General features: G+C 40.6%; 3 protein-coding genes across 3 annotated transcripts; 2 read left to right on the top strand and 1 right to left on the bottom strand.

Annotated features, from left to right (window-relative positions):
* LOC109842179 (glutathione S-transferase T3-like) lies at positions 8,192–9,164 on the bottom strand. The gene is made up of 2 exons (XM_020411083.1): positions 8,877–9,164; positions 8,192–8,797 (listed from the first exon to the last, which is right to left on the bottom strand). The coding sequence occupies exons 1-2, from the start codon at positions 9,162–9,164 to the stop codon at positions 8,192–8,194; spliced, it is 894 nt and encodes a 297-aa protein (XP_020266672.1).
* LOC109842178 (putative nuclease HARBI1) lies at positions 10,333–11,370 on the top strand. The gene has a single exon (XM_020411082.1). It carries the CDS (start codon positions 10,333–10,335, stop codon positions 11,368–11,370), a length of 1,038 nt encoding a protein of 345 aa, XP_020266671.1.
* Positions 13,384–16,969, top strand: LOC109840189 (BTB/POZ domain-containing protein At1g55760). The gene is made up of 5 exons (XM_020408734.1): positions 13,384–13,908; positions 14,775–14,923; positions 15,018–15,136; positions 15,596–15,858; positions 16,500–16,969. The coding sequence occupies exons 1-5, from the start codon at positions 13,790–13,792 to the stop codon at positions 16,840–16,842; spliced, it is 993 nt and encodes a 330-aa protein (XP_020264323.1). The 5' UTR covers positions 13,384–13,789; the 3' UTR covers positions 16,843–16,969.

The following is a 26,843-nucleotide window of genomic DNA, read 5'->3' as shown; positions in this document are numbered from 1 at the left end:
AGTCTGGGGAATTTTATCCCGAAACCTAAGAAGAGATAAGTCAACGCCTAACACGCGTTGCCGGTTAGTCCTTAACCGTAAAAAAGGGACAAAAGCCCACATATTCGACATTATGGCAGGTTGTTATTCATAACACAAAAACCCGTACTTCACACGCACGAGGAATTTTATCCTGAATCATATGTAGGGATAAGTCAACGCCTAACATGCGTTGCCGGTTTAGTCTTTCTCCGATTAAAGAAGATACCAGAATTCCAGTCTGGGGACTTTTATCCTGAAGCATAAGTAGGGATACGTCAGCGTCTAACACACGTTGCCGGGTAGCCTATTTCTGTAACAATGGTGAAGTCTACGTATTCGAAGTTGTAGCATCAAGTCTAAGGGAGTTCATTCTTTTAGCACAACGTCACATGCGGAACGGACTTTAAACAATCCGCATGTAAGCCCGATTCAAACGATAATCGGTAAGAGCACATCAAATCCGTTGAGAGCTGAGGATTTGCCAAAAATCCTAAATCAACGTCTGATACACGTCGCTATTTAGTCTTTTCACGGGAGAAAGACGAAGTCTACGTATTCAACATCATAGCGCTAAAAGGGTTAACTCTTTTTAGTCTTTTCACGGGAGAAAGACGAAGTCTACGTATTCAACATCATAGCGCTAAAAGGGTTAACTCTTCTAGCTTAACGTCACATGGAAGTCTACGTATTCAACATCATAGCGCTAAAAGGGTTAACTCTTCTAGCTTAACGTCACATGCGGAACAGACTTAAACAATCCGCATGCTAGCCCGACTCAAACGGTAGTTGGTAAAGTCTCATCAAACCCGTTGATGGCTGAGGGTTTGCCAAAAATCCTATATATACAAAAGCATTGACGCACCAGCTTTATTAACTGGTCTCGTGACTCAAGCATTCAATAAATTTCGGAATAAGATCCATATCTGCAGACGAATCAGCTTTAACAGCTGGTCCTGCAGCCTCAACTGTTGGGACTGCCATGCTCTAATATCTTAAGAGCTTAAACTGTGTATACTCCAGCAGACGTACGAGTATAAACTATGTTAACGATGATCGATCCGAAACCCTAGGTCAACGCCGGTCAACGCGTAACCCTAGGTCAACGCCAATCAACGTGTTGCGATCCGAAATCCTAGGTTAACACCGGTCAACACGTAACCCTAGGTCAACGCCAGTCAACACGTTGTGATCCGAAACCCTAGGTCAACGCCGGTTAACGCGTAACCCTAGGTCAACGCCAGTCAACGCGTTGCGATCCGAAACCCTAGGTCAACGCCGGTCAATGCGTAACCCTAGGTCAACGCCAATCAATGCGTTGTGATCCGAAACCCTAGGTCAACGCCGGTCAACGCGTTGTGAAAAAAAGTCAACGTACGGCTATCTGAAATCCTAAGTCAGCACCATGTGACGGAGATAGTCAGTTCTAAGTCAACTCAATGACATGAGCCAAACTCAACTCATCAGTTTTAGATTCGAGACTCTGATGACGGCCAGACGATAAACGCAGCGCCGGAAGAACTTCAGCTGTTCGTCAAAGCATCGAATAGATCAAAAATCAGAGGAGTCAAGAATTGAAGCTAACTACAGATCTTCTACGCCGACCGAAGGCTGGACCAATCACATCCAAAGTATTCCAGCCTCTTGTATAAAAGAAACGAGTCTGGAACGCTTTGGAGGGGGTATCTATAGGCGTTAAAAATTGCCTATAGGTCTCCACGAGCAGCTCAAAGCTAAGAGAAGATGATGAACGTCACTATCCAAGTTACAGAAGCTTGATTGACATCGACAAACGCTTAAAGTGAATCAACGAACTACGTGAAGCAACGGAATTTTAGAATAACGAGGATACGAACTGATCGGGAGCCCCGCGTCGCTTACGAAAGGGGAAACGCCTCTCGTATCCTAGTTTATTCCACAATGACCCAATCATCAGAGCTTATATATCTCCTCGCCGGCTTTCCAACGCACTTTGAATCACTCAAATCCGAGTTCGGATGAAGAAGTTACGGAGGAAATGGACAAACGCGCAAAACGGACTATCTCAGCCTAAGCTAAGACACCCCGAAGTGTCTCGGCCCAACCGAAACACGTATCTCGCGCATGCGTGGGAGCCACCTAAGGTGTCTCGGCCGGCAGCGAGACACCAAGGGTGTAGTCTCGGCCCGAGCACACTCAAGGGTGTCTCGGCCCGAGCCGAGACACTCAAGGGTGTCTCCATTTAGGCAGAGACACCCAAGGGTGTCTCCATTCTCGTTGAGACACCTAAGGGTGTCCGCAGCCCTAAAAAGTTATTTTTTTCACTATTATGCAGTTTTAACCACCTGGATTCTCTGGAGCCTATAAATACAGCCCCAGGGCCATCATTTTTTCGGATCTGGAATTCTCGAGCGTTGGCGAAGCCCTGCCGGATTGAAGATCAAAAGTGCACGAATTTCAGAGAGGAGGAGGAGTAGAGATCTGATCGAGTTCGTCGGCATAAAGAAGAGGAGCTCGTCAGATCTACAGTTCCCCGGATCCGTTCCTTAAGATTATCCCTTTGCGATAATCTTAAGAAGAGCAATTATCTCGCCGTTATCGAGATAAACGCTACGGTTTCTTGATTCCTTCATGAATCAACGAAGCTCTGCCCGATTTTTTAGCAATCAGATCTGATCGGCGGTGGTCCACGGATATCAACGTCCCCGTCACAGGCCAAGATCCCACGCAAGCAGAAGACCGATAAACGATCTTTGCGTTTGTTTGATAAAGTTGTAAACTTTTTATTTTCATTGTGTAAGGAGATCTTATAAAAAGATCAACCTTTTGGTCCACGGATATCAACGTCCCCGTCACAGGCCAAGATCCCACGCAAGCAGAAGACCGATAAATGATCTTTGCGTTTGTTTGATAAAGTTGTAAACTTTTTATTTTTATTGTGTAAGGAGATCTTATAAAAAATTAACTTTTTATTTTATTCGAGTTTATTGTAACGACTAAAGTTGTAATAGATTCGATAGCAATAAAAACAGCAACTTTCGACGCAAACAAATATCAAAGCGGTGAGTACTCCATTAGCTTTTCACTTTAAGCTATCAGCTAAGATGTTACCTATTTCAGTTGAGGACCGTGAATACATGTCCAAAGTTTCTTATGCCAATATTGTGGGTAGCTTGATATATACAATGGTGTGTACAAGGCCAGATTTATCACAGTCCGTGAGCATGGTATCTAGGTACATGCATGACCCCAAGAAGGCTCATGGGGAAGCCATGAAGTGGATCCTGCGGTATATCAAATGTACCATAGATGTTGGTTTGGCGCTTGAGAAGAATGGAAGAAATGGGCAGGATTGTGTTGGATGTGTGGATTCTGATTATGTTGGGGATCTTGATAATCGTTGGTCTACTACTGAATATGTGTTTACACTAGCAGGTATACCGGTGTGTTGGAGATGTACACTTCAGTCTATAGTGGCTCTTTCCACTATAGAGGCAGAGTATATGACATTGACTGAAGCTATGAAGGAAGCTTTATGGTTGCAGGCGTTAATTGAATGACTTGGGGATTGCACAGGATACCATCAGGGTAAAGTGCGATAGTATGTCAGCTATCTATTTGATAAAGAACCAGATGTATCATGCCCGAACAAAGCACATTGATGTTAGATTCTATTTTGTATGAGATGTCTTGGATGCTGGAGACATTACATTAGAGAATATTCATACAAAGGATAATCTGGCAGAAATGTCCACCAAAGTGGTCACCTAGGGTGAAATTTGATCTTTGTTTGGAGTTGTTGATATTCTTCGTTGTTGAAGGTCTTTGGAGGCCATTTAAGTGAACTACGTAAGGCTTGATTCCTTGGGCAAGAGTATACGTAGGCAATCAGTTTGATGCAACCAGTTTGATGAGTTGATATTAACACGGTGGAGATTGTTAGAGTTCTCATTTGGGTTTCTGACTTGTTGTGGATTGAGTCCGTTATTATGGACCGAGTCCATTTCGTACTGGACGTCATAATCGGGATGTTTGGTATTGGGGTCGGCTCAGTTTTATTAGAAAAATTCGTCGAGGTGGAGAATTGTCGAAAAACAAACCCAGAAAAACATGTTTTTGTAGTGCCATGAGTCGACTCATGAAGTACCCTAGAATTGTGATTTTGTTTCTGCTGGGTCGACTCATGGAGTTATGAGTCAACTCATATCGAGTTTTCTGGGCAGTTTGGTTTCTAGTTCGGGTTTTGGTTTGGTATTTGGTATAAATACCAACACGTTTCCTAGGGTTTAAAAAGGGTGATTTTGAGTAGACATAAGAGAGATTTTGAGAACTTTTGAGAGTGGATTTGTGAGGGATTTGAGAGGTTAAAATTTGTAAGGTTATTGAGCGATTGTAATCTCTATTTGTACTCTCTCTCTCTCTCTCTCTCTCTCTCTCTCTCTCTCTCTCTCTCTCTCTCTCTCTCTCTCTCTCTCTCTCTCTCTCTCTCTCTCTCTCTCTCTCTTAGTGATATCTATCTCCTCCTTGCTCCGTGGACATAGGCATATTGTCGAACCACGTAAATTTGGTGTCTTGCTGCTATGGTTCTTGTTTTTTGTTGTTTTTTTGTGCTCTTATCTCATTTGTGTTCATGTTCATTGATTCTGCTGTGCACAACACGTATCATTACTATATCTCTAGACTGTTGTGCGTCGGCGGAAGCGTGCACACAAATAAAACGAGTCGTCGAGCAATGAGAGAAGAGAACAACCAACGAGTGCAATTCACAAAAGAACAGCCAAAATCACTCACAAACACAGAGATTTACGTGGTTCGGCAAATTGCCTACGTCCACGGGGAGATGATGGGGAGATTTCACTATCTGGAGGAGAAAACAATGAGTTACAACTCATACATACTCTAAAAATAACTCTAACCAAATATCTCTCACTCCCTCACAAAGTGCTCAAATAACTCCAAATTCTCTGATAAAAAACCCTAACAAGATATGTTTTTTTATATCAAAACCAAATCCAAAACATGCTAGAAACTAGATTTACCTGTTTTGCCCCCTATCGGTCGACCAATAGGGGTGCATCGGTCGACCAATCGGCTTCAATTCCTGCTTGTGCATGTTTATCGGTCGACTGATCGGGTCTGATCAGTCGACCGTCCCGAAACAATTGTAATCTTCTAGCGGTAGAATCGGTCGTACTATCAGACCCGATTAGTAGACCGATGAGCCTCCTCCTGTGTGCACGTCTTGTTTTTCTTCGCCGCTTTTAACATAGACCACGTGCGTCACACACGGTGGGTAAATCATATATGTTTTAGAGCCTGAAACAATACTAACTTACCAAGCCTAATTGTTTAGATTATCTTTTTATTTTATTGCGTGTGAACAAATGCAGGTAAACCAAACGAGTGTTTTGTTACCTTGATGTGACCCTAGCAAAAGTTTCAACCGTTGAACCTGACCCTAGGCATTTTATTCTTCAAGTGGGTCATTATGTTTGGTCTAAGAAAAAACTTTCAAAACATTATAAAGGACAAGCACCAACGAAAGTGGATGGTCAAGATGCATTCCCTTGTATCCACAATTACAAAAGCATCAAATTGCTTGTATGTTCAAATTTCGGATAATTAATTAGAAGGAAATAGATGTTCAAGTCATTTTTCAAAAGAAAAATGTGTTAGTTTATATTAAATATATCGGTTTTTCTATAGAGTGCCCATGGGCACTCTATAAGAGAGGAGAGAGATAGAGAGAAATGAATGAGGAGGGGGATCCCAATGCAAATCAGGGGACCCCCCTCCTCATTCATTTCTCTCTATCTCTCTCCTCTTTTATAGAGTGCCCATGGGCACTCTATAGAAAAACCGTAAATATATATTCGATATTATTGGATACTCAGATTAGATTGCTTGCTGGAGTGGAGTGCTAATTACAGATTCTAGTGGGTGCGGTGCGGAGGCCAATATAGGAATCTGGGATACTTTTCTTCTCCACTTGGTATCACCAAAGAATAATTAAAGGCAATTACATCGTTATTTATTTCATTTATTAATTATTTCTTTGATTTAATTGGTTCCCATCAATCCTTTTCCAAGGTCCCGGGGTCTAAACTTCCGTGAAAGACGAGTCTAAAGACAAAGTTGTCGTCTAAACTTATTTGACATTAATTACTGCAAGAATATGTTTCCTTTTATTCCTTTTCTTTTATTTATGTGCATAGATTGTATTCATACTTTAAGGAAATTTTGTGGGTTTTCACCTACTTGTGGTTCCAAAAATTTTAGGGCATACAAGCTTTCATTCTCAATCTAGGTGAAGACTGAAATTCAAATGTCAAAGTTTAAAACTAAATAGCTGCCGTAGTCTTTATCTTTATGCTATTTTAGTCTAAAAGACTCATAACATAATTGACATTTATTATATTGAAATGTCATACGAAGCATTCACATTTTTCTAAAGAGCTCCATGAAGTATTGGTATTTTTAGCAGTTTTACCATGTTTGTGAAGAACACGATGTCTGAATGAGTCTCGAATCTAAGAACTAATAGTCTTATAATTAGTAAAGGATAGAAATTCAAAAAGCAAGATCTTACTTTTATTGAAAAATACCACTTTGTCCTTTCAAAATATAAAAAAAAAAATCGAAAAGAAACTTTTAGCATATCAGGAACACTAGTCAAAGAACAAGAAGGGAATTTTATGGACTTCCTCCCTTTGATATCTTTATATAACGGTCTAAACACATAATAGAATTTAGATTAAATTAAGTTTACCCCTTCAACTATGGTATTAGTAATATTTTATAAACCTTGTACATAGTTAATTATATATTAAAGGGCACCCTTTCTATTACAAGAGATGAGGGTCCTAAATATACCATTCATAAACCTATATTAGCTGTTGTTGCCAAGTAGTGATAATTAGACTGCTACTTTTAAACTATTTTCACACTACAAGAGAGAAAAATCTGGAGTTCATCTTCTTTAACTTTCTTTAAAACTGATGATTTGTTAAAAGAACCACATTTCTTTATCTAGTAGTGAGGAAGTAATTTAAAAGAGGATAGTCTAATCAGCAACATTTATTGTTCTATTTACCCCTAATCCCAAAGTTGTAATTCATATTTATATCAGCTCCCCAAGTTGGCCGCAACATATCATGGCCGGTATACATGCTAAAAATATATTATATTTTGATAAAACTCCTACAAATATATCTGATATTTTAAAAAATTATATTTTAACAAAACTATATTATTTACAAAATTCTTGGTTTGGTTTTAAATTTTTGAAGTATATTATCAAAATTTTTAAATATTTTGACTTTTTGTTATTTAAAATTTTAAAATTCTTGTTTTTAATAAGTTTTTAAGAATTTATTATCTTTCTGAAAGTTTAAGGTATGGTTTTGATATTTTGAATTTTTATAGATTTTTTAACAACTGCAAGTGCCTTACGTTCAAATTTTCATAAGTTGGTGGTGAGCTGCTACAACTTCAGGAGCATTTACGACTATACTTGTAATTACAACTCCAGTTGGAACAAAATAAATATTTTGCAGCTAAACAAAAATTGCCTAGTCGTCGCATGCGGTTGTAATTACCACCACTCTCATTATAGGCTACCAAATGCATTTTAAGACCATCTCCAACGCGACGCCAAATTGCCGCAAACCGCTATTTTGCCGCTGCTCCGGAGCTCCAACGCAGCGCCATTCTCCGCTGCATTTTAGCGGGGATGAACAGCGCGACGCTATATTTGGCGTCGCACTGTTCATCCCCCCATTACTGTTTCTTTTTATTTTTTTATTTTTTAATTTTTGGTTTTTACCTCATACTTTTATGAATTCACAAATTGACCCCAATTGTTTTATTAAATGTTTAAAACAACCACAATAATATTTAAATTTTATACTTTTACCACAATTGTATAATTTAGACAAAATAAATTATTTTTTATGGCTAAAAATAATGCTAAAATTTAAAAGACATTATTATTAATTATAATATTAAAATCTAGACATTATAAGTAAAGTCCCATGAATTATAAAGAGCAATCATAATACATAATTCAAATATAAATTACATATCTGAAATACATAACATATAAAAACTGACACACATAATATAAAACTTCATTAAAATAAAACATAAAGTACAAACTAAACATGGAACATTTCCTGAGATGGACAAGCAACTCTCAATACTCTGGTAGATCGGGGCCAGAGTGTCCAATATCATTAAAATAATTGCCAAAATTAGAAGCAGACCCTTGTTCTTGTTGATTTCTTTTTTGTATTATTTTAATCTGTTGAGCTCGAACGTACTCCCGCACGTTTGGATCAGCAATGGAATTCAAATCTTTCATTATAATTTTCCATTCATCTCTATCTTTTTTCATGGCTATCTTTTCTCGTTCGATATCAAATGCTTCTTGCCTGTCCAAGCTCGCCTTGTCTAACCTGTCTATAAGTCGATTGTTGGAGGTCTCGATGGAGTCCACTACACTTGACTCATGATCATCATTTTTCCTTTTCAATTTAGCTTTTTTTACCCCAATAGGTCGTTCAGATGGAGTAAATGATGACAATCCAGGAGATGTTGATATAGGAGATTCCGGAGTGGGATTATCTGATTGTGACGAGTCGAAGTTCACACTTTGGGATTGTCTTCGACCAACTTGTCTTGCTGTGGGGACATCATCTTTGAATTTTTCGAAATTTTTAACCATATTCCAGACATGATCAAATTTGAAACCTTTTTTGTACTTTGGTTCTTGCATAAATAACATCTTTGCTCGAACTAACTGCAAATTATAATGAACATCAAGTTATGTTTTTCAACAACAATAATAAATTTCAAACGATAATTAATAGAATACTTACAATATCTTCATCTGAAGCACCACTTGGATTCAGATTCTCTACTTGTCTCAAGCACGCATTCAATTTCCTTACTTCATTACTTATGATTTCCATTCGAGAACGAATTGATCGGCTCGTACGCACATCAGAATTTTGGTCTCGAAGTTCATTGTATCTGTCCTCCACACGAGACCAAAATGCATCTCGAGACTGGTTTCTACCGATAATAGGGTCTTGAGAAATATCCAAGAATACTTGACAAAGGAGCACATCTTCAGTAACCGTGTACCCAGTTGATCGAACAGACATTTTTTTGTAAAAAGCGGTTGGTTTGGAGATCAGAAATACTTTGAAGAAATACTTCGAATTGGGTGGCTTGAAGTAGAAACCGTGAATGTTATTTATAGCCAATCCAAATTTGTTTTTTTTGTTTGAATTTGAATTTGAATTTGAATTTGAATTTGCGGTTGGTTTGAATTTGTCGGTGGTCAACATTTGAAATTGAATCATTTTGTACAAACTGATCAGCTTTACACATTATCCAACGTTGTCGGTGGGAATCAATTTTTGAAATCAGGTCAGCTTTACACATTGTCCAACGTATACACAGCTCAGCTCTCCTTGAATTGTGTGAAAGCTTTGTACGAGTGAGAATCATTTTTTGAAAACTGATCAGCTTTACACATTGTCCAACGTATACACAGCTCAGCTTTCCTTGAATTGTGTGAAAGCTTTGTACGAGTGGGAATCATTTTTTGGAAACTGGTCAGCTTTATACATTGTCTAACGTATACACAGCTCAGCTCTCCTTGAATTGTGTGAAAGCTTTGTACGAGTGGGAATCAATTTTTAAAATCAGGTCAGCTTTACACATTGTCCAACGTATACACAGCTCAGCTTTCCTTGAATTGTGTGAAAGCTTTGTACGAGTGGGAATCATTTTTTTGAAAACTGGTCAGCTTTACACATTGTCCAACGTATACACAGCTCAGCTTTCTTTGAATTGTGTGAAAGCTCTGTACGAGTGGGAATCAATTTTTGAAATCAGGTCAGCTTTACACATTATCCAACGTATACACAGCTCAGCTTTCCTTGAATTGTGTGAAAGCTTTGTACGAGTGGGAATCAATTTTTGAAATCAGGTCAGCTTTACACATTGTCCAACGTATACACAACTCAGCTCTCCTTGAATTGTGTGAAATTTATCATCATCTTCATCTTCGGATGATGATAATTTTCTGACCAATATCATTGCAGAGATTGATGAAACCGAAGAAGCAATTTGTGAGTACATCAACAACAACATGATCATCGCTAACAATTTCGTCAACAAAACTACCAACCGATCCATGGTGGCTCGACTCCTGGTCATGCAGTGATCAACCGCGATCGAGAAAATGCGCATCAGAATTTGGTCATAGATTACTTTGTCGATAATCCACGTTTTGGAGAAGATATGTTTCGTCGTCGATATCGGATGTCAAGAAGTTTGTTCCTTCGTATTGTTGATGCAGTGAAAGATCATGACTATTACTTCCAACAACGAAGTGATGGACTTGGTAGAATGGGATTATCACCGTTACAGAAAGTAACAGCTGTTTTTCGCATGTTGGCATACGGTCTACCAGCTGATGCTACGGACGAATACGTTAAAATAGGTGAGTCAACAGCAATTGAAAGTATGACAAAATTTTGTCGTGCTATGGTGGAAATATTCGCAGAGCGGTATCTACGAACACCTAACGCTAACGATATTGCTAGGCTACTCTATATTGGAAAAAAACGTGGTTTTCCAGGAATGTTAGGAAGTCTTGATTGTATGCATTGGAAATGGAAAAATTGTCCAACAGCATGGTCTGGGCAATACACAGGACGTAGTGGGTCACCAACTATTATCCTCGAAGCTGTGGCAGATTATGATCTTTGGATATGGCACGCATATTTTGGTATGCCAGGCACCAATAATGATATCAATGTGCTGGAGTCATCTAATCTTTTCTCTAACCTAGCTCAAGGTATTGCTCCTCCCGCTCACTATGTTATTCAAGGAAAAGAGTATAATATGGGTTATTATTTAGCTGATGGTATATATCCGAAATGGGCTACTATTGTACAAACAATCCAACAGCCACAAGGTAGGAAGAAAAAATATTTTGCCATGAAACAGGAAGCATGTAGAAAAGATGTAGAACGTGCGTTCGGAGTTCTCCAATCACGATTTGCAATCGTGGCAGGATCAGCACGTTTTTGGAAAAAACATGTATTACATGACATAATGACTGCATGCATTATTATGCACAATATGATAATCGAGGATGAACGTGATCTTTATGCACCAATTCAAGAAGTGAGGGAAGCACCAACACCAGAAGTTGATATGGTAGCAGATGAAACTACAAGATTTACTCAATTTATTGCACGTTACGGAAAAATCAAGGATAAAGATGCCCATATTGCGCTTCGTAATGCATTGATAGATCATTTATGGGAGGAATACACTATTTCAGATAGTTAAGTGCATATTAAATTTGTAATTTTTACATTGTTGTTAATGTTTAATTATTTTCTTTATTTTATTTTCTGTTGTGTTCTTAAATGTAATATTTTGGCAATATCAATAATAAAAATATAATATTTTAGCAATCAAGTTATTTTAATTAATAAAATAATATTTTATTGTTTTATTAGGTTAATTTTTTAAATAATAAATTATTTTGTTTGGAAAATATGTGAAAAAATAAAATTTGATATGTGGGGTTAATTGTTGAAATAGTTAAAAATATAGGGAATAAAAAATAATAATATAAAAGTAGATAAAAAGAAAGATACTGAGAATATTCTTTTTTGGTGCAAAATATGGTGCAGTGGGTTGGAGATGAATTACTGTTAGATGTGATTTTTGCACCATTTTGGTGCAAAATTTGCACCATTTTGGTGCAATGGGTTGGAGATGCCCTAAAGAGACCTCAGTTGCAACTTATTAGGGTCTCTCAATTGAAAGGAGGCTGCGGTCATTGTTATAAAAGAGAAAAAGAAAGAGGGGAAAGCATAGGAAGTACATGACTGCACTCAATTGATATCTAGGAGCTTTCACAACAATGAATATTCATGAATATTCAGATCTTAACTTGTTGTCGTTGTTGCTTCTTTTATGCAAATTGAAACTACATATATTGTTTTAATATAAAATCTCAACTACAAGTTGGGTGTTAGGAGTGCTTGTTGGAGAGCTCTCAATGTCACATCACATGAGTTTTTGTGTAAAATTGGGTTTTTGTGTAAAAAATCTCTCTTTTAGTGTAGCTACCGGCTAAAAATAGGGTTTTGTAAAATTGGGTTTTTGTGTAAAAAATCTCTCTTTTAGTGTAGCTACCGGCTAAAAATAGGGTTTTGTGTAAAAAAATTATTTTTTAATTCCTTATGAGCTCCCAAGCGCTCCACAAATTTATGGAACGCTTGAGAGCTCAATTGGGCCCCACCTCTTACATGATGTCCACATCAGCTTAAAGAGGCCTGTTAGGAACTTGCTGGGGCGTTTGCAGCAGGCTCCCACTGCCACATCAGCGTTGAGAGCTAGGATGAGAGCCTGCTGCACTTGCTCTTTCCCCCTCCCTGGGAATATTAGAAGGACAAAAACATCATCTATTTTCAAAACTTTCTGTTAAAAGGTTGCCTTCAAATAATCAAACAATACAAGCTTCGAACAAAAAGCATAAGCATCAAAATCCGAAGATGGTTTAAACAATCATGGAAGAGCAATTGTGAATCAACATTTTCTTTTTGTTGTGGACGTACAACTCCATACACAAAGAAGAAATTTGGAATTATGGTCTGAAAGAAGTCTTTTTCGCATATAAAACAGTTACTCGTTATACATATTAAGCTTTATATTTTTTGCTTAAATTGCAAAAATTAAATGGATCATAGTTTGATTTATGGTTAACCAAGGATACACCCCTTTAACTATCGCCCAATTGGGGACAAACCCTCTTATGTTGCGGATAGACCCCTGTACTATCGTCCAAATGGGAACAGGCTCCCTAAGCCAATTTTTCATCTCTTTTATCCTCAAAACATCTATTTGTCAATTTTTTTTTAAATTTTTCTAAGGTTAAAAGAGTCAAAAAAATTTCAAAGAGGCTAATCTACAGCAATAGAAGTATAGAACTATAGAGGGTCTATCTGCAATTTGGCAATAATACAATGGGTCTAGTAACAATTAGACCTTTAATTAATATTTTTTAAAATTTCCTAACCAGATGTAGCAGACAAAAAAAAAACACTAAAGCTCAAAATATTCTACAATCACAAACATGCAAAAGACCACAAAAATATAGTAAGTTTCAACAATATAACAAGTCTTTATCCTAAAGCCTCCAGAAAGAATTAGACAGTGAAAATTAAGAGAAAATATACTTGTAAACTGTTCTCCTACCCACCATCCACTTATAAATAATCTTTTCACTCCGACTGAACTGGGCCCATGCCCAATCAAACTTTGATATTTCTCTTCTATATCTCTAGAACTACTCCCTTTCCCTTCTCCCACAAAAAAAAAAAAAAAACCAAATCTTCCCACTTTCGCAGCATCAGAATAAAATTCTTGAAGTGCAGTGAAAGCCAACAAAAGCACCATCTCTCTCTTTAAACCCAATAAAAACCCAACTTATATCCTCATCCATCTCAGACTTAGAAGCAACTCCCATCCCATTGCGTGCTTAATTGTCCCATAAAACCCATAACTACAAAAAAAAAAGCCAGAGCAAAAAACAGAGCAAAACAGAGTGCTTAATTATCTCTTTCTTCTTCTATGAAGGAGAGGGGCTTTGATATAAGCAAAGCTGGGAAAGTCAGGGGAGCTCCTGGGGATATTGGATTGCTTCAATGAGATCAAGTACGCGATTGCGGCAGCAGCTTCTTCTTCAGGGGAGGGAATGAGTGATTCGGCTTATCGAGTTGAGACTACATCAAGGCTCGCTCAATGGAGGATAGAGGCTCTCTCTTCTTGTACATATAGAAAGTCTGATCCTTTCAAGATTGGGATTTGGAATTGGTTTGTTCTTTTATTCATTTGGATTTTTCTTTATTTTTCGCTTTTTGGTTGCGTGTACAAACTTTCTTTTGCTTTTGAGTTCTTTGGTTGCAGATGATGATAGCTAGGGATTTATTTACCTGTCCTTGTTCTTGTCCTTATTTTTATTTTCATTATCTGGGTTCTCTGTTTCAGGATGAACTGATAAGAAATTAGATAATCTAGTTGGGGGGGAAATTTTTGGGACAAGCCAATCAATTGTTGGATTTGATCTTTCCTTCGTTGTACAACAAAGATCTTTGCATTATTGTTATTATATATGTTTCTTTTATAGTATTTCCCTTATTGTTCTTTTCGTTTTATAGTATTTTCCATCAATATTCTACAATGCGTATATGTATAGGGCATTTTCCTTTTCTTAAATGATCATCGAGAAATATAAAATTCTTCTCTCCTTCTTTGGTTTCAATAAGTTTTGACTTTTTTATTAAAGAAATCATGAGCATGCCTTAACTTTTCTAACTCAGATTGTATTTACTCAGCCTTCCTACGTGACCACCTTTTTTTTTAATTCCTCGTCCAAATTGTTTATTTGTCCTTTTCTGCAATGTAAGGTGAAATTAATTGTAATTAGTTTTGCTCTCTGTTTCCCGTTTCTCCCAACTTGATGCAATTCTTGATCCTTTGTTTTCATGGTATTTGAGTTTAGGAAGTTTGTTCAGTTCTCTCTCCTAAGGAGAAACTAATTAAGGTTGGAGCAATTTACATCTTAGACCTGAGGCTTTTAAATTTTTTATTTTACATAAGTTTTGGCAATGCCCAACTTCTAAATTCTCATCCCTTCTTAATTTTATCCCACAAAGATCACTAATTATGATGATCTACAGGTTTTTGACGGTGGAGAGGAATAAGCAGTTCTATGTGAAGTTATACCCAGAGACATCAACCTTAACTAGAGAGCAACCCCCAGTTGCAACCTTAAACATCAAAATTGTTTCCTCCTCTTCCCCCAATAGGAAAACTATAGTTCACCCAGGTCTCCTCCTTCTTTCATTTAGATTCTTTTCTATATATCATATCGCATTCTCAGGATTTTTACAGGCGAATTATTCTAATACTGTTTTCTGCAGGAATTTGTGACAAGCAGTTAAAGAACAGTGATGACTTCGTGTGGGCTATCGATACACCGTTAACTGGCAAATTCATCATAGATGTTGAGTTTCTTGATCTAAAGATTGTTCCCCCATCAGTAAGGCATTCCATCCTGTTATGCATTAGGAACCAATACGAGCTCAAGTGATCCATGCATAAAAAGCCAGGTTTTTGTTTTGATTTTTCTCCTTGGGCAATATGCCAGATTTGAGGGGCACTGGTGCAAATATTGAAGATATAAGGGGTGTATATGCAAAAACCCGAAAAAGATAATGGGGTATAAGTTTAACTTAGCAGGGTTTTTGATAGTGGATATACCTCCTTTTTTAAGAGAAAAGTGCACGTACCTCCTTGTTTCTTTACTTTTTATCGAGACTTACCGTATAAAGTCTCTTATTATGTGTATGTATGTGATGAGTCAATTCATAAGTTGTCTGACAAATCAATGTTCTTCATCAACTCTGAATCTAACGACAATTTTTTTTTCTTTCTTTTTGTAAATGTTCATTCACATGTCAAGTTTCTTTCAGGAAATAATCTTTATTATATATCACAGGGGGGAGAGTCAATGTCAATATGGACAGGCCACCAAATTGAAACGCGCTCCCTATCAACATCCCTCACCTCCCTGGCCCTAATGCTCTCCGACGCGGTCCTCGCCGACATCACCATTACAGCCAGCGACGGAGGCAGCATCCCCGCCCACCGCGCCGTCCTCGCGACTCGATCACCCGTATTTCGCAGCATGTTCTCTCATGATCTCAAGGAGAAGTCTCTCTCCACTGTCCATATCTCCGACATGTCCTTTGATGCTTGCAGGTATCGTCTAATCAAATACTGAGGTGTTCATATTTGCAGGGTGAATTGCAAATAACCACCTTAGTTATATCTTCGATAGCATGTACGTACTGCAATTTATCTTTATAGGAGGTGTTAAGTGCTAATAAATGAATTGAGAGGGGGTTATCGGCTACCGACACCCCCGTCTTTTTTTTTTCTTTTTTTTTCTTTTTTTTTTTTTGAAATTGAATCTGAATTCAAATGCAAATTTAACATTATCTGAATAAGAGAAATCTTGTGTTGCTTAATAATTTTGGATTTTGTTAATACTATAATCCATATTTATACTATAAAGATGTAACTTGAATGTTTCATTAGTACGTAAATATGGTTTGGGACTTTTAAGTTTCTCAAGGTAAGTGTAAAACCTGTGTTTAATCTAAAGAAGATAAAAACATAAAATATAAGGTTACTCAAAAGAATCATAAAATCAAATGGGTTAAATATAAAAGGCGTATATTTGATAAGTAAATGAATCCCATATGTGAATATTCTTACTTTTTGTGTTCAATTCACAAATGTTTTTTTTTTAATTTCTCTTAAATGAACGATCAAATCGAATTTGAACAGACTGTTTAACGAATATTTTACTGAGCTATTTGATAATTACGTGTGATCAGGGCCTTTCTCAATTACATCTACGGCGACTTCCAAGCCAAAGAGTTCTTGGCTCATCGCCTCGCCCTCCTCAGTGCCGCCGACAAGTACAGCATCGACGACCTCAAAGAGGCATGCCATGACAGTCTATCGGAGGACATTGACGCTAAGAATGTGCTCGAGAGGCTGCAGACCGCGCACCTCTACGGACTGTCAAAGCTCAAGAGTGGTTGCTTGAGGTATCTGGTGAACTTCGGCAAGGTTTATGAGATAAAGGACGAGTTCAATGAGTTTTTATTGAATGGAGATCGAGAGCTTATAAGTGAAATCTTTAGTGAGGTCCTTGCTGCTTGGAAAGGGTTTTAGAGGTTTGGTGTACGAACTGATACTGTACAGAATTTGGTTAAGTGGTATGCGTGTGTGCATTCTTTGGGTGAAAAAGATGTACATTTTTTTTTAAATGAAGGGGATATGATGAGATCATTGTTTTTCATTGAAATTAGAGTGTTGTTATTGTTGGACAATGGGTGTAGACCCGAACCTATTAGCGGAGAGCTTCTGACGACAATGACGAAGTTTCAAGCGAGCTCGACATGAAGGCGAGCTCAGGCGAGCTCGAAGTCGATGAGCGTTAGGCGAGGTCAACAAAGTTTAAGGCGAGCTCGACATGAAGGCGAGCTCGGGCGAGCTTGAAGAGGGCAAGTCACAGGCGAGCTCAAACAAAGGCTCTGCAGGCGAGTCGAACGCAGGCGAGGTCGCGGCTGATTGCAGGCGAGCTCGAAGAGGGCTAACAGGCGAGCTCGAGTTGGGTTGGCACATGCGAGCTTGAGCGCGGAATCGAAGGCGAGGTCGGCGCTCTCTAGGCTGTCGACAGCCTGGCTAGGGTTGTCTTATAAAAAGGCCATGCGCACGAGATTTTGAGTGTGAGGAGAATTTCAGAGAGGCAGACGATTTCTTTGAGAGCTTGGTGGTGGCGATTTTTCAGAGCGTCTTCTCTTTACCGATTCTTGAGCATGAGATTTTCTGTTGCTTCTCTTTTGAGAGATCTCAAGTTTGAGATCTGCTCTTTTAAGGAGAATCTCACAGGAAAATCTCACGCCTTTGAAAGAAAAAACAGATAGTTTCTGTTGCTTCTCTTTTGAGAGATCTCGAGTTTGAGATCTGCTCTTTTGCAAGCTTGTAATCTTCTTTAATATAAAGAAATTATTTGTGTGGCTCTTGAGGACGTAGACAAGTTGTCGAACCTCGTTAAAACTCGGTGTTCATCTTTTCTTGCAATTTACTGTGACTTTTTCTTTCTATTGTCTTAACATAAGATCCGGTAGGAAAAATTCCGCACGAGGGTTCATATTTGACAAGTGGTCGAGTAGTTTGAATTACCCAACAACTGGTATCAGAGCCCTTATTCAGATCTGTGTATGTAAGAAATGCTAGAAGAAGGCAAATCTAAAATTGAGAAGTTTGACGGGTTAGACTTCGCCTACTGAAAGTCATAGATGGAGGACTATTTGTACCAAAAGAATCTTTACCGTTCGCTAATGGGTAAAGCAAAAGGACAGAAGAAAGAAGAATCCGAAAAGGACTGGGAAATATTGGATCGAAAAGCCCTGGGGTAGGTCCGATTGGCCCTCGCAAAATCAATAGCACACAATATATTAAAGGAAAAGACGACGGTAGGACTTGTGGAAGCGCTCGCAACAATGTACCAGCAACCGTCAGCTATAAATAAGGTGCATCTCGTCAAAACGCTATTCAACCTCAAGATGGCAGAATGATGTTCCTTCACGATGCATCTCAGCGAGTTCAACACAATTATTGATCAACTCATCTCAGTCGACATCACGTTTGATGACGAAGTGTAGGCCCTATTGATACTATCGCAGTTGCTGGATAGTTGGGCAGGTTGCATGGCCGCAATCAACAACTCGGCAGGAAAGGAGAAGTTGAAGCTGAACGAGATGGTAGCTATGGTTCTATCCGAGGATGTTAGAAGAAAATCGAATGAATCAAAAAGTTCAGGTTCAGCCCTAAGTCTCGAGCAGAGAGGTAGAAGCCATAATAGGGGGAACCAAAAAAGGAATCGATCGAAGTCGAAGAAGAAGAGGTGAAACTCGAAGGTGAGACCTATCAAAATGAAATGTTGGAACTGCGACCAAGAGGGCTGAAAATATTCTGATAGCAATTGAAAGTATCCTAATGTCACTAGGAAAGAACCCTAGAGAGGGGTGAATAGAGTTTATGCTAATCTAATCCGATTTATACCAATTTAAAACTAATCAACAAATATCTCCTAGCAATGAGATGCAACAAGATATATATGCAAGGATATACAAATATCACAAGGGTAAACAAAATATAAACGATATAGTGGATGAAATAAACAATAAGATAATGGTAATAAAGATGAACAAAAATACAAGTGCGTCAAGCCAAACTCAAACACAAGATATGATCACGGAGTTCAGTCCCCACGACCTACGTCTCCGCACCTCACCTCGAGGAGATCTCCACTATCACAACCGGGTTTTCTACGCTCACCCGAATAACGTTTACACCTCACACTCGGTTTCCTAGTTCACCGAAAATTTTATGATCACTCACAATATAAACACACTAACTACCACCTCAAGTATTGATCTATAGCTTGTGTCTCCCTTAAGTGTTAGGAATTATAATCTCTCTCTAGGTATTACCACCTACCCCACTCCTCTTGGGACGACCCCGTCTCTCACCACACATACTTCTCTTGGTGTACTAGTGTAATACAAAGTGAACCTCATGTAGGCATCGAAAATTGTATATAGGTCTCCACGAACAGCTCAGCGCTAAGAAAAGACGATGAACGTTACTATCCGGTTCACAGAAGCTTGATTGATGTCGACGAACACTTAAAGTGGATCGACGGACTACGTGAAGTAACGGAGTTTCAGAATAATGAGGATACGAACTGATCGGGAGCCCCGCGTTGCTTACAAAAGGCAAAACGACACTCCTATCCCAGCTTAATCCACAATGATCTAATCATCAGAGCTTATAAAACTCCTCGTCAGCTTTCCGACGTACTTTGAATCACTCAAATCTGAGTTCGGACGAAGAAATTACGACGGAAACGGACAAGTGTACGAAAAAAGAGTCTCAGTCTGAGTTGAGACACCCCGAGGTGTCTCGGCACAAGCGAGACACCCAAGGGTGTCTCGGCCTCGCCGAGACACCCAGGGGTGTCTCCAGGCCCAAAAATAAGCCGTTATGCGGTTTTAACTGATCAGACTTCCTAGGAGCCTATAAATACAGCCCCGGGAACCTCATTTTTTCAGATCAGGAATTCTCGAGCGTTGGCGAAGCCCTGCCGGATTTAAGATCAAAAGTGCACGAATTTCAGAGAGGAGGAGGAGTAGAGATCCGATCGAGTTCGTCGGCATAGAGAAGAGGAGCTCGTCCGATCTGTAGTTCCCCGGGTCCGTTCCTTAAGATTATCCCGTTACGATAATCTTAAGAAGAGCAATTATCTCGCCGTTGTCGAGATAAACGCTACGGTTTCTTGATTCCTTCGCGAATCAACGAAGCTCTGCCCGATTTTTCAGCAATCATATCTGATCGACGGTGGTCCACGGATATCAACATCCCCGTCACAGGCCAAGATCCCACGCAAGCAGTGGGTGATAAACACCCGTTGTGTTTGTTTGAAGAGAGTTATATTTTTTTTCATTGTGTAATAAAGTCTTATAAAAAGACTAATTTTACTTTGAATCTGTAATCGATAAACGTGTAATAGATTCAGCAATGAAGAAATCAACTTTTACCGCAAACAAGCTGGCGACCACAGTGGGAGCCAACAGCTTCGCTGCCGAAGCTGTCGTGCCGTAGCCGACGATCAAGATCCCGGTGCTCGAAGAGGTCGAATACGAATTCGAACAGTAGAAATTCGAGGAATATATTTCCTCCTTCTCCTCCAGATCTTCTTCTTGCAAACGCAGGAAAACCACTGCCGTGAAGAATGTGACTTCAGATCCAAAAACCAAAGCTGATGATCTGAACCCGAATGCAGTGGAAGATTCCTCTCCGGCTTCTAAAGAAACCAGATCCAACGTTCGTGACAACTCCTCGAAAGTCAAGGAGTTGCCCGTTGAAAGTGCACCAGTGCTGACGAAGAGGGCTCGTCAAAGGCGCCGTCAACGTCTCGCGCGTCAATTTGCCCAGGCTTTGGAGCCTGTTGACGGGATCTGCTATGATGCGGATCTAAAACTTAGAAGGCGCAAAGTGTTCCAACAACAAGCTTTGGGAACTTCCTCCCATCCACCTACTAACGAATGGGTTCGTGTCAAACGAACCCGTTCAACTCTTGAGGAGCGTATCCACAAGCGTCGCGCACTGCTAGTGTAACGCCCCGCCCGGGAATCCCGGAGTCGGTACACTATTAGCTCTGATGGACTGACCTCACAAACCACCACATGTCTTTTCAGCACGTTTTGTCCTCACTCACGTGCTCCCTGGAAAACTTCCCAGGGGGTCACCCATCCTAGAATTTCTCCAGGCCAAACACGCTTAACTTTGGAGTTTCTAAGAGTTGGGTTCCCGAAAAAAGATGCATCTTGGTGGTATGAGTATTCCGATCAAATCTATCAATACTAATCACATCACCCTCTCAAGGGTTGGGGTAATACAGCTAGCGCAAACAAGGATCCTTGTACGGAAGACACGGGAGTTGCAGAAGGAAAAGGTGGCCAAAAAGTCACCAAAATCTAAGCAAGGTTGGATGCCAAAGGCCAAATCAGCGCCTAAGGCAAAAGCATCCGAGGCTGCTCTTCGGCCTTTGTCAACTCTAGATCCCGCTCCTATTGCTCCCGCACCTCCGGTAAAGCCCTATGACAGCGTGAATCTTCCCAAATCTAGAGTCCCATTGAAGGATCGCATCGGTTCTCTACCCGAGGATCGAGGAAAAGCGTCTGTTAAGGAAAGTTTAAGACCGTTGAAGGAGCTTCGAGCAAACATCCGGACTGGGGGTCGTACGCGACCCCCTAACAAATTAATTTCTACAACGGCTAGCTTGGCGGTGCGTGCAGAAAACCAGAAGCCCGTTAAGGTTTCACCCTCACAAAGGTGTGATTCCAAGCGCGTGACTCCTGTAGACGCCAACAAGGCGATGTTTACTCAGAGGAAAATGCGACAGACAGAAGAATGCGTTATACCTGAGAATTTATGTAAACGGCCGATAGGTTGCTCTGATCGCAACGTCGATGAGTTGTACTATCGGGCTGGGGGTACGAATAAATCTCGAAAGAGAAGTACTTGGGAAGCGGACTCTCACTGTCCGTGTATCAAAATTATCAGGGCAGTATTATCAGCGTGTAGCTGCCCCAAGACCGCTTCACAGAGGGTCTCGGTATTTGAGAGGATCTCCACTGAAGCATCAAAGCCCAAATCAAGGCGTTTTCGCAAAAGACGATCGATTGTTCGAGATGACGAACTCCCAACAGTTACTATCAACGTGGTTGATAAGGGGAAGTCTCCGATTAGTTCAAATAGCTCCAACCCTAATTTTTCTCCAGGAAGAGAAGTTAGTTCGGGAATAACCCAACGAATATCTCAGCTTCAGCTAGAAGCTATTGGACATAATGATTATCAGGGAGTCCGTGAAGGAACCCGTTCCGATGACGAACTCTCAGATTCTTATTCCGCAATCGCCTCTGACGATACAACATCTAGCATAGGACAAGCTCGGGAAGTGGTCATGATCAACACCGAGCAAATAACCAAAATCATTGAGGATGCTCTAGCCAAGCAGAAAGAAGCATTCAAAAACGAAATGGAAATGGCTATGCAGGAGATGAGACAAATGCACGACCAACAAATCCGAGCTTTGTCGAATCAGCTAGGTGAGTCCAGCCATCACAGCACTGCTAACCAAGCAGGTAGCGATTCAGATGTGGATGAACACAACGCTGGGGGTGGTCCCACTAAAAATAACAACGCTGGGGGTGGACCCACCAATAATGATAACACTGGGGGTGGCCGCATTATTCCTCTCGAAAATTGTCCAAAACAGGATATAGATGAGGACGAAAAGATGAAGGACCTCGAGAGCAAAATTAACGCTTTAATGTCTGCTCAAGAGGTAAAGAAGACCGGCGTTCCGTATCCTTATCCAAAAGAGTGGGATTCGATTCCGTATCCGGCGAAGTTTAACCTGATCAACTTCACGCCGTTCGACTTGAAGGGCTCGCCCACTCAGCATCTGATCTATTTCAAGTCCCACTTAAGTATGATCTCCGGCAATGAAGCCTTGATGATCCGGTCATTCGTTGGCACCCTTCGCGGGCCTGCCTTCGATTGGTACCGGCGTCTCAAACCCAGAAGCATCACTAGCTGGGAGGACCTGGAGAGCATGTTCCTCGGTCATTTCTTCGATGATGACGCTGAAGTGTCAATCAGGACACTCTTCGATGAGAAACAGAAAGACGGAGAGTCGGTGGATACCTTCATCAAACGCTTCCGCAATCAGGCAATGAACTGCAAGGATCCCGTTACGGAGGAATTCGTCTTGCAGACCTGTCATAACAACTTGTCCATTAACATCTTGGACGTTATGGGAGTAGAGCCGCTTAATACTTGGAAAGAGTTGAAGGTGCGCGGAGAGCAGACCGAACGCTTCCTCAAAAGGAGGAAGGTCGAAAGAAGCCAACCGATGGCTAACCCTATGAATCCGAGTCTCATTTCTCATGATGAAGGGAAGGCACCTACAACAGTTATTGATGTTAATCAGACGTCACAGCAGCAACCTCGAAGACAGCAGAAGACTTCGGATCCGAGGCTCCAAAAAGAGTACTCATTCAAGCATGAAGACGTTCCAGCCATCTTCGAGACCCTTCTCGAAAACAACAAGATCAAGCTGCCACCCATCACGAATCAGGAGGAAGCTGATAATACTGCGGATCCGAAGTACTGCACGTATCACAGGAGGATCCTTCATCCCACCAAGGCTTGCTTTACTTTAAAGAATAGCATCCAGACCTTGGTTGAAGCTGGCGTCATAACGTTAGGATAAGCCAAATGAGAACGGCAACACTCCGAAGAGTATACGAATATAAACTGCTTCTCAATCCTCCGATCGGTATAAGAGGTTAAACTGCTTCCTGATACTCCAATAGGTATATGAGTCTAAACTGTCTCCTATCGTTAACGGGAAGTTCCTGGAGAATTTTATATGTAATATTCTTAAGGATGACCCGACCATGCAATCGAATGCAATGATAAACCCAGTTTCACGAAGAAGCTGGGGGTGGATGATTCATGTAACGGGAAGTTCCCGGAAGAATACTATATGTTTGATAAACAAAGTGATAAACATTAAACCCTCACTGTGATTTCTGAACACTCTTTTGCTGAGACGAGATTCGATCGCTTCGTTGGATCAATCTTCCCTCACAAAACTCCTATTGGTGTTTAACGACTCATAGTCTTCCACCACAAAATCCCCCACCGATCAGACTAATTGACGGTGGGACCACCAAAATTTCTTTCGGTTGAATCCACTCAAACTTCTATGTGTTTGTGCACTCAACATTCCCATTATTAAATTCCGGACATAACGCTTGGAATTTTGATCTGTCAATCTTTGACGAATTGTCAAACCCCTTCGTGTTAAGTCCTTATCACTTGACACTAAGAACCCCTACTGAGTAATTTGTACAAGTCAATACTCCTACTATGATTTGTACTCTCACTCCCACTGTTTACCTGGTCAAACCTTCTTACAGTCAGGACCACAACCAAAATCTCCTCTCGATTCCTCCAATGAACGAGAGATCCACAAATCGAGCGATCAAACCTTTCTACAGTTAGGATCGTCTTAAACATCCCACTCGGTCAAACCTTCCTACAGTTAGGGCCAAGACCAAAATTCCCTCTCGATTTCTCCAATGAACGAGAGGTCCACTTTCAAATTGAGTGATCAAACCTTCCTACAGTTAGGGTCATCTCAAACTCCCGCTTGGTCAAACCTTCCTACAGTTAGGACCAAAACCACAATTCACTCTCGATAAACGAGAAATTCATCTTTAGTTTGGTAATCAAATCTTCCGACAGTTAGGGTTATCCGAATCTTTTCGATTCTCGGAGTGGAGATCTCACTCTTAGTTTCACCTTTCCGGATTCTGGGGGTGGGGATCCCACATCGAGTCTCATTTCTAACTGGAGATAGAATATAAAATTCTTGCTCTTCAGTGTTGGGAGATAGAATATAAAATTCTTCCTCTCCTATTTCGGGTTCGTCTTTGCCCCAAGAGAAGACACCATTTTTTTTAACTCCCAAAATCCGTGCCTCACAGGTACGGGGAATTTTATCCCGAATCCTGAGCAGGGATAAGTCAACACCTGACACGTGTTGCCGGTTTAGTCTTTCACCGATTGAAGAAGACACCAGAATTCCAGTCTGGGGAATTTTATCCCGAATCCTGAGTAGGGATAAGTCAACACCTGACAGTGTTGCCGGTTTAGTCTTTCACTGATTGAAGAAGACACCAGAATTCCAGTCTGGGGAATTTTATCCCGAAGCCTAAGAAGGGATAAGTCAGCGCCTAACACGCGTTGCCGGTTAGTCCTTAACCGTAAAAAAAAGGGACAAAAGCTCACATATTCGACATTGTGGCAGGTTGTTATTCATAACACCAAAATTCGTGCTTCACACGCACGGGGAATTTTATCCTGAATCCTAAGTAGGGATAAGTCAACGCCTAACACACGTTGCCGGTTTAGTCTTTCTCCGATTGAAGAAGACACTAAAATTCCAGTCTGGGGACTTTTATCCTGAAGCCTAAGTAGGGATACGTTAGCGTCTAACACACGTTGCCGGGTAGCCTATTCCCGTAACAATGGCGAAGTCTACGTATTCGAAGTCGTAGCATCAAGTCTAAAGGAGTTCATTCCTTTAGCACAACGTCACATGCGGAACAAACTTTAAACAATCTGCATGTAAGCCCGATTCAAACGGTAATCGGTAAGAGCACGTCAAATCCGTTGAGGGCTGAGGATTTGCCAAAAATCCTAAGTCAACGTCTGATACACGTCGCTGTTTAGTCTTTTCACGGGAGAAAGACGAAGTCTACGTATTCAACATCGTAGCGCTAAAAGGGTTAACTCTTCTGGCTTAACGTCACATGCGGAACGGACTTAAACAATCCGCATGCTAGCCCGACTCAAACGGTAGTCGGTAAAGGCTCATCAAACCCGTTGATGGCTGAGGGTTTGCCAAAAATCCTATATATACAAAAGTCATTGATGCACCAGCTTTATTAACTGGTCTCGTGACTCAAGCATTCAACAAACTTCGGAATGAGATCCATATCTATAGACGAATCAGCTTTAACAGCTGGTCCTGCAGCCCCAACTGTTGGGACCGTCATGCTTCAATATCTTAAGAACTTAAACTGTGTATACTCCAGCAGACGTACGAGTATAAACTATGTTAACGGCGATCAATCCGAAACCCTAGGTCAACGCCGGTCAACGCGTAACCCTAGGTCAACACCAATCAACGTGTTGCGATCCGAAACCCTAGGTCAACGCCGGTCAACGCGTTGTGACAAAAAGTCAACATACGGCGATCTGAAACGGTCAGCACGATGCGACAGAGATAGTCAGTTCTAAGTCAACTCAATGACACGAGCCAAACTCAACTCATCAGTTTTAGACTTGATACTCTGACGACGGCCAGGCGATAAACGCAGCGCCGGAAGGACTTCAGCTATTCGTCAAAGCATCGAATAGACTGAAAATCGAAGAAGCCAAGAGTTGAAGCTAATTAAAGGTCCTTTACACCGATCGAAGGCTGGACCAATCACATCTAAAGTATTCCAGCCTCTTCTATAAAAGAAACGAGTCTGGAACGCTTTGGAGGGGGTATCTGTAGGCATCGAAAATTGCCTATAGGTCTCCACGAACAGCTCAGCGCTAAGAAAAGACGATGAACGTCACTATCCGGTTCACAGAAGCTTGATTGACATCGACGAACGCTTAAAGTGGATCGACGGACTACGTGAAGTAACGGAGTTTCAGAATAATGAGGATACGAACTGATCGGGAGCCCCGCGTCGCTTACAAAAGGCGAAACTACGCTCCTATCCCAGCTTAATCCACAATGATCTAATCATTAGAGCTTATAGAACTCCTCGTCAGCTTTCTGACGCACTTTGAATCACTCAAATCCGAGTTCGGACGAAGAAATTACGGCGGAAACGGACAAGTGTACGAAAAAAGGGTCTCAGTCTGAGTTGAGACACCCCGAGGTGTCTCGGCACAAGCGAGACACCCCAAGGTGTCTCGTCCAAGGCCGAGACACCCTAGGGTGTCTCGGCCTCGCCGAGACACCCAAG

Source organism: Asparagus officinalis, chromosome 5 (assembly GCF_001876935.1).
Source record: "Asparagus officinalis chromosome 5, Aspof.V1, whole genome shotgun sequence".
NCBI lineage: Eukaryota > Viridiplantae > Streptophyta > Magnoliopsida > Asparagales > Asparagaceae > Asparagus > Asparagus officinalis.
This window is presented reverse-complemented; position numbering and strand designations above follow the sequence as displayed.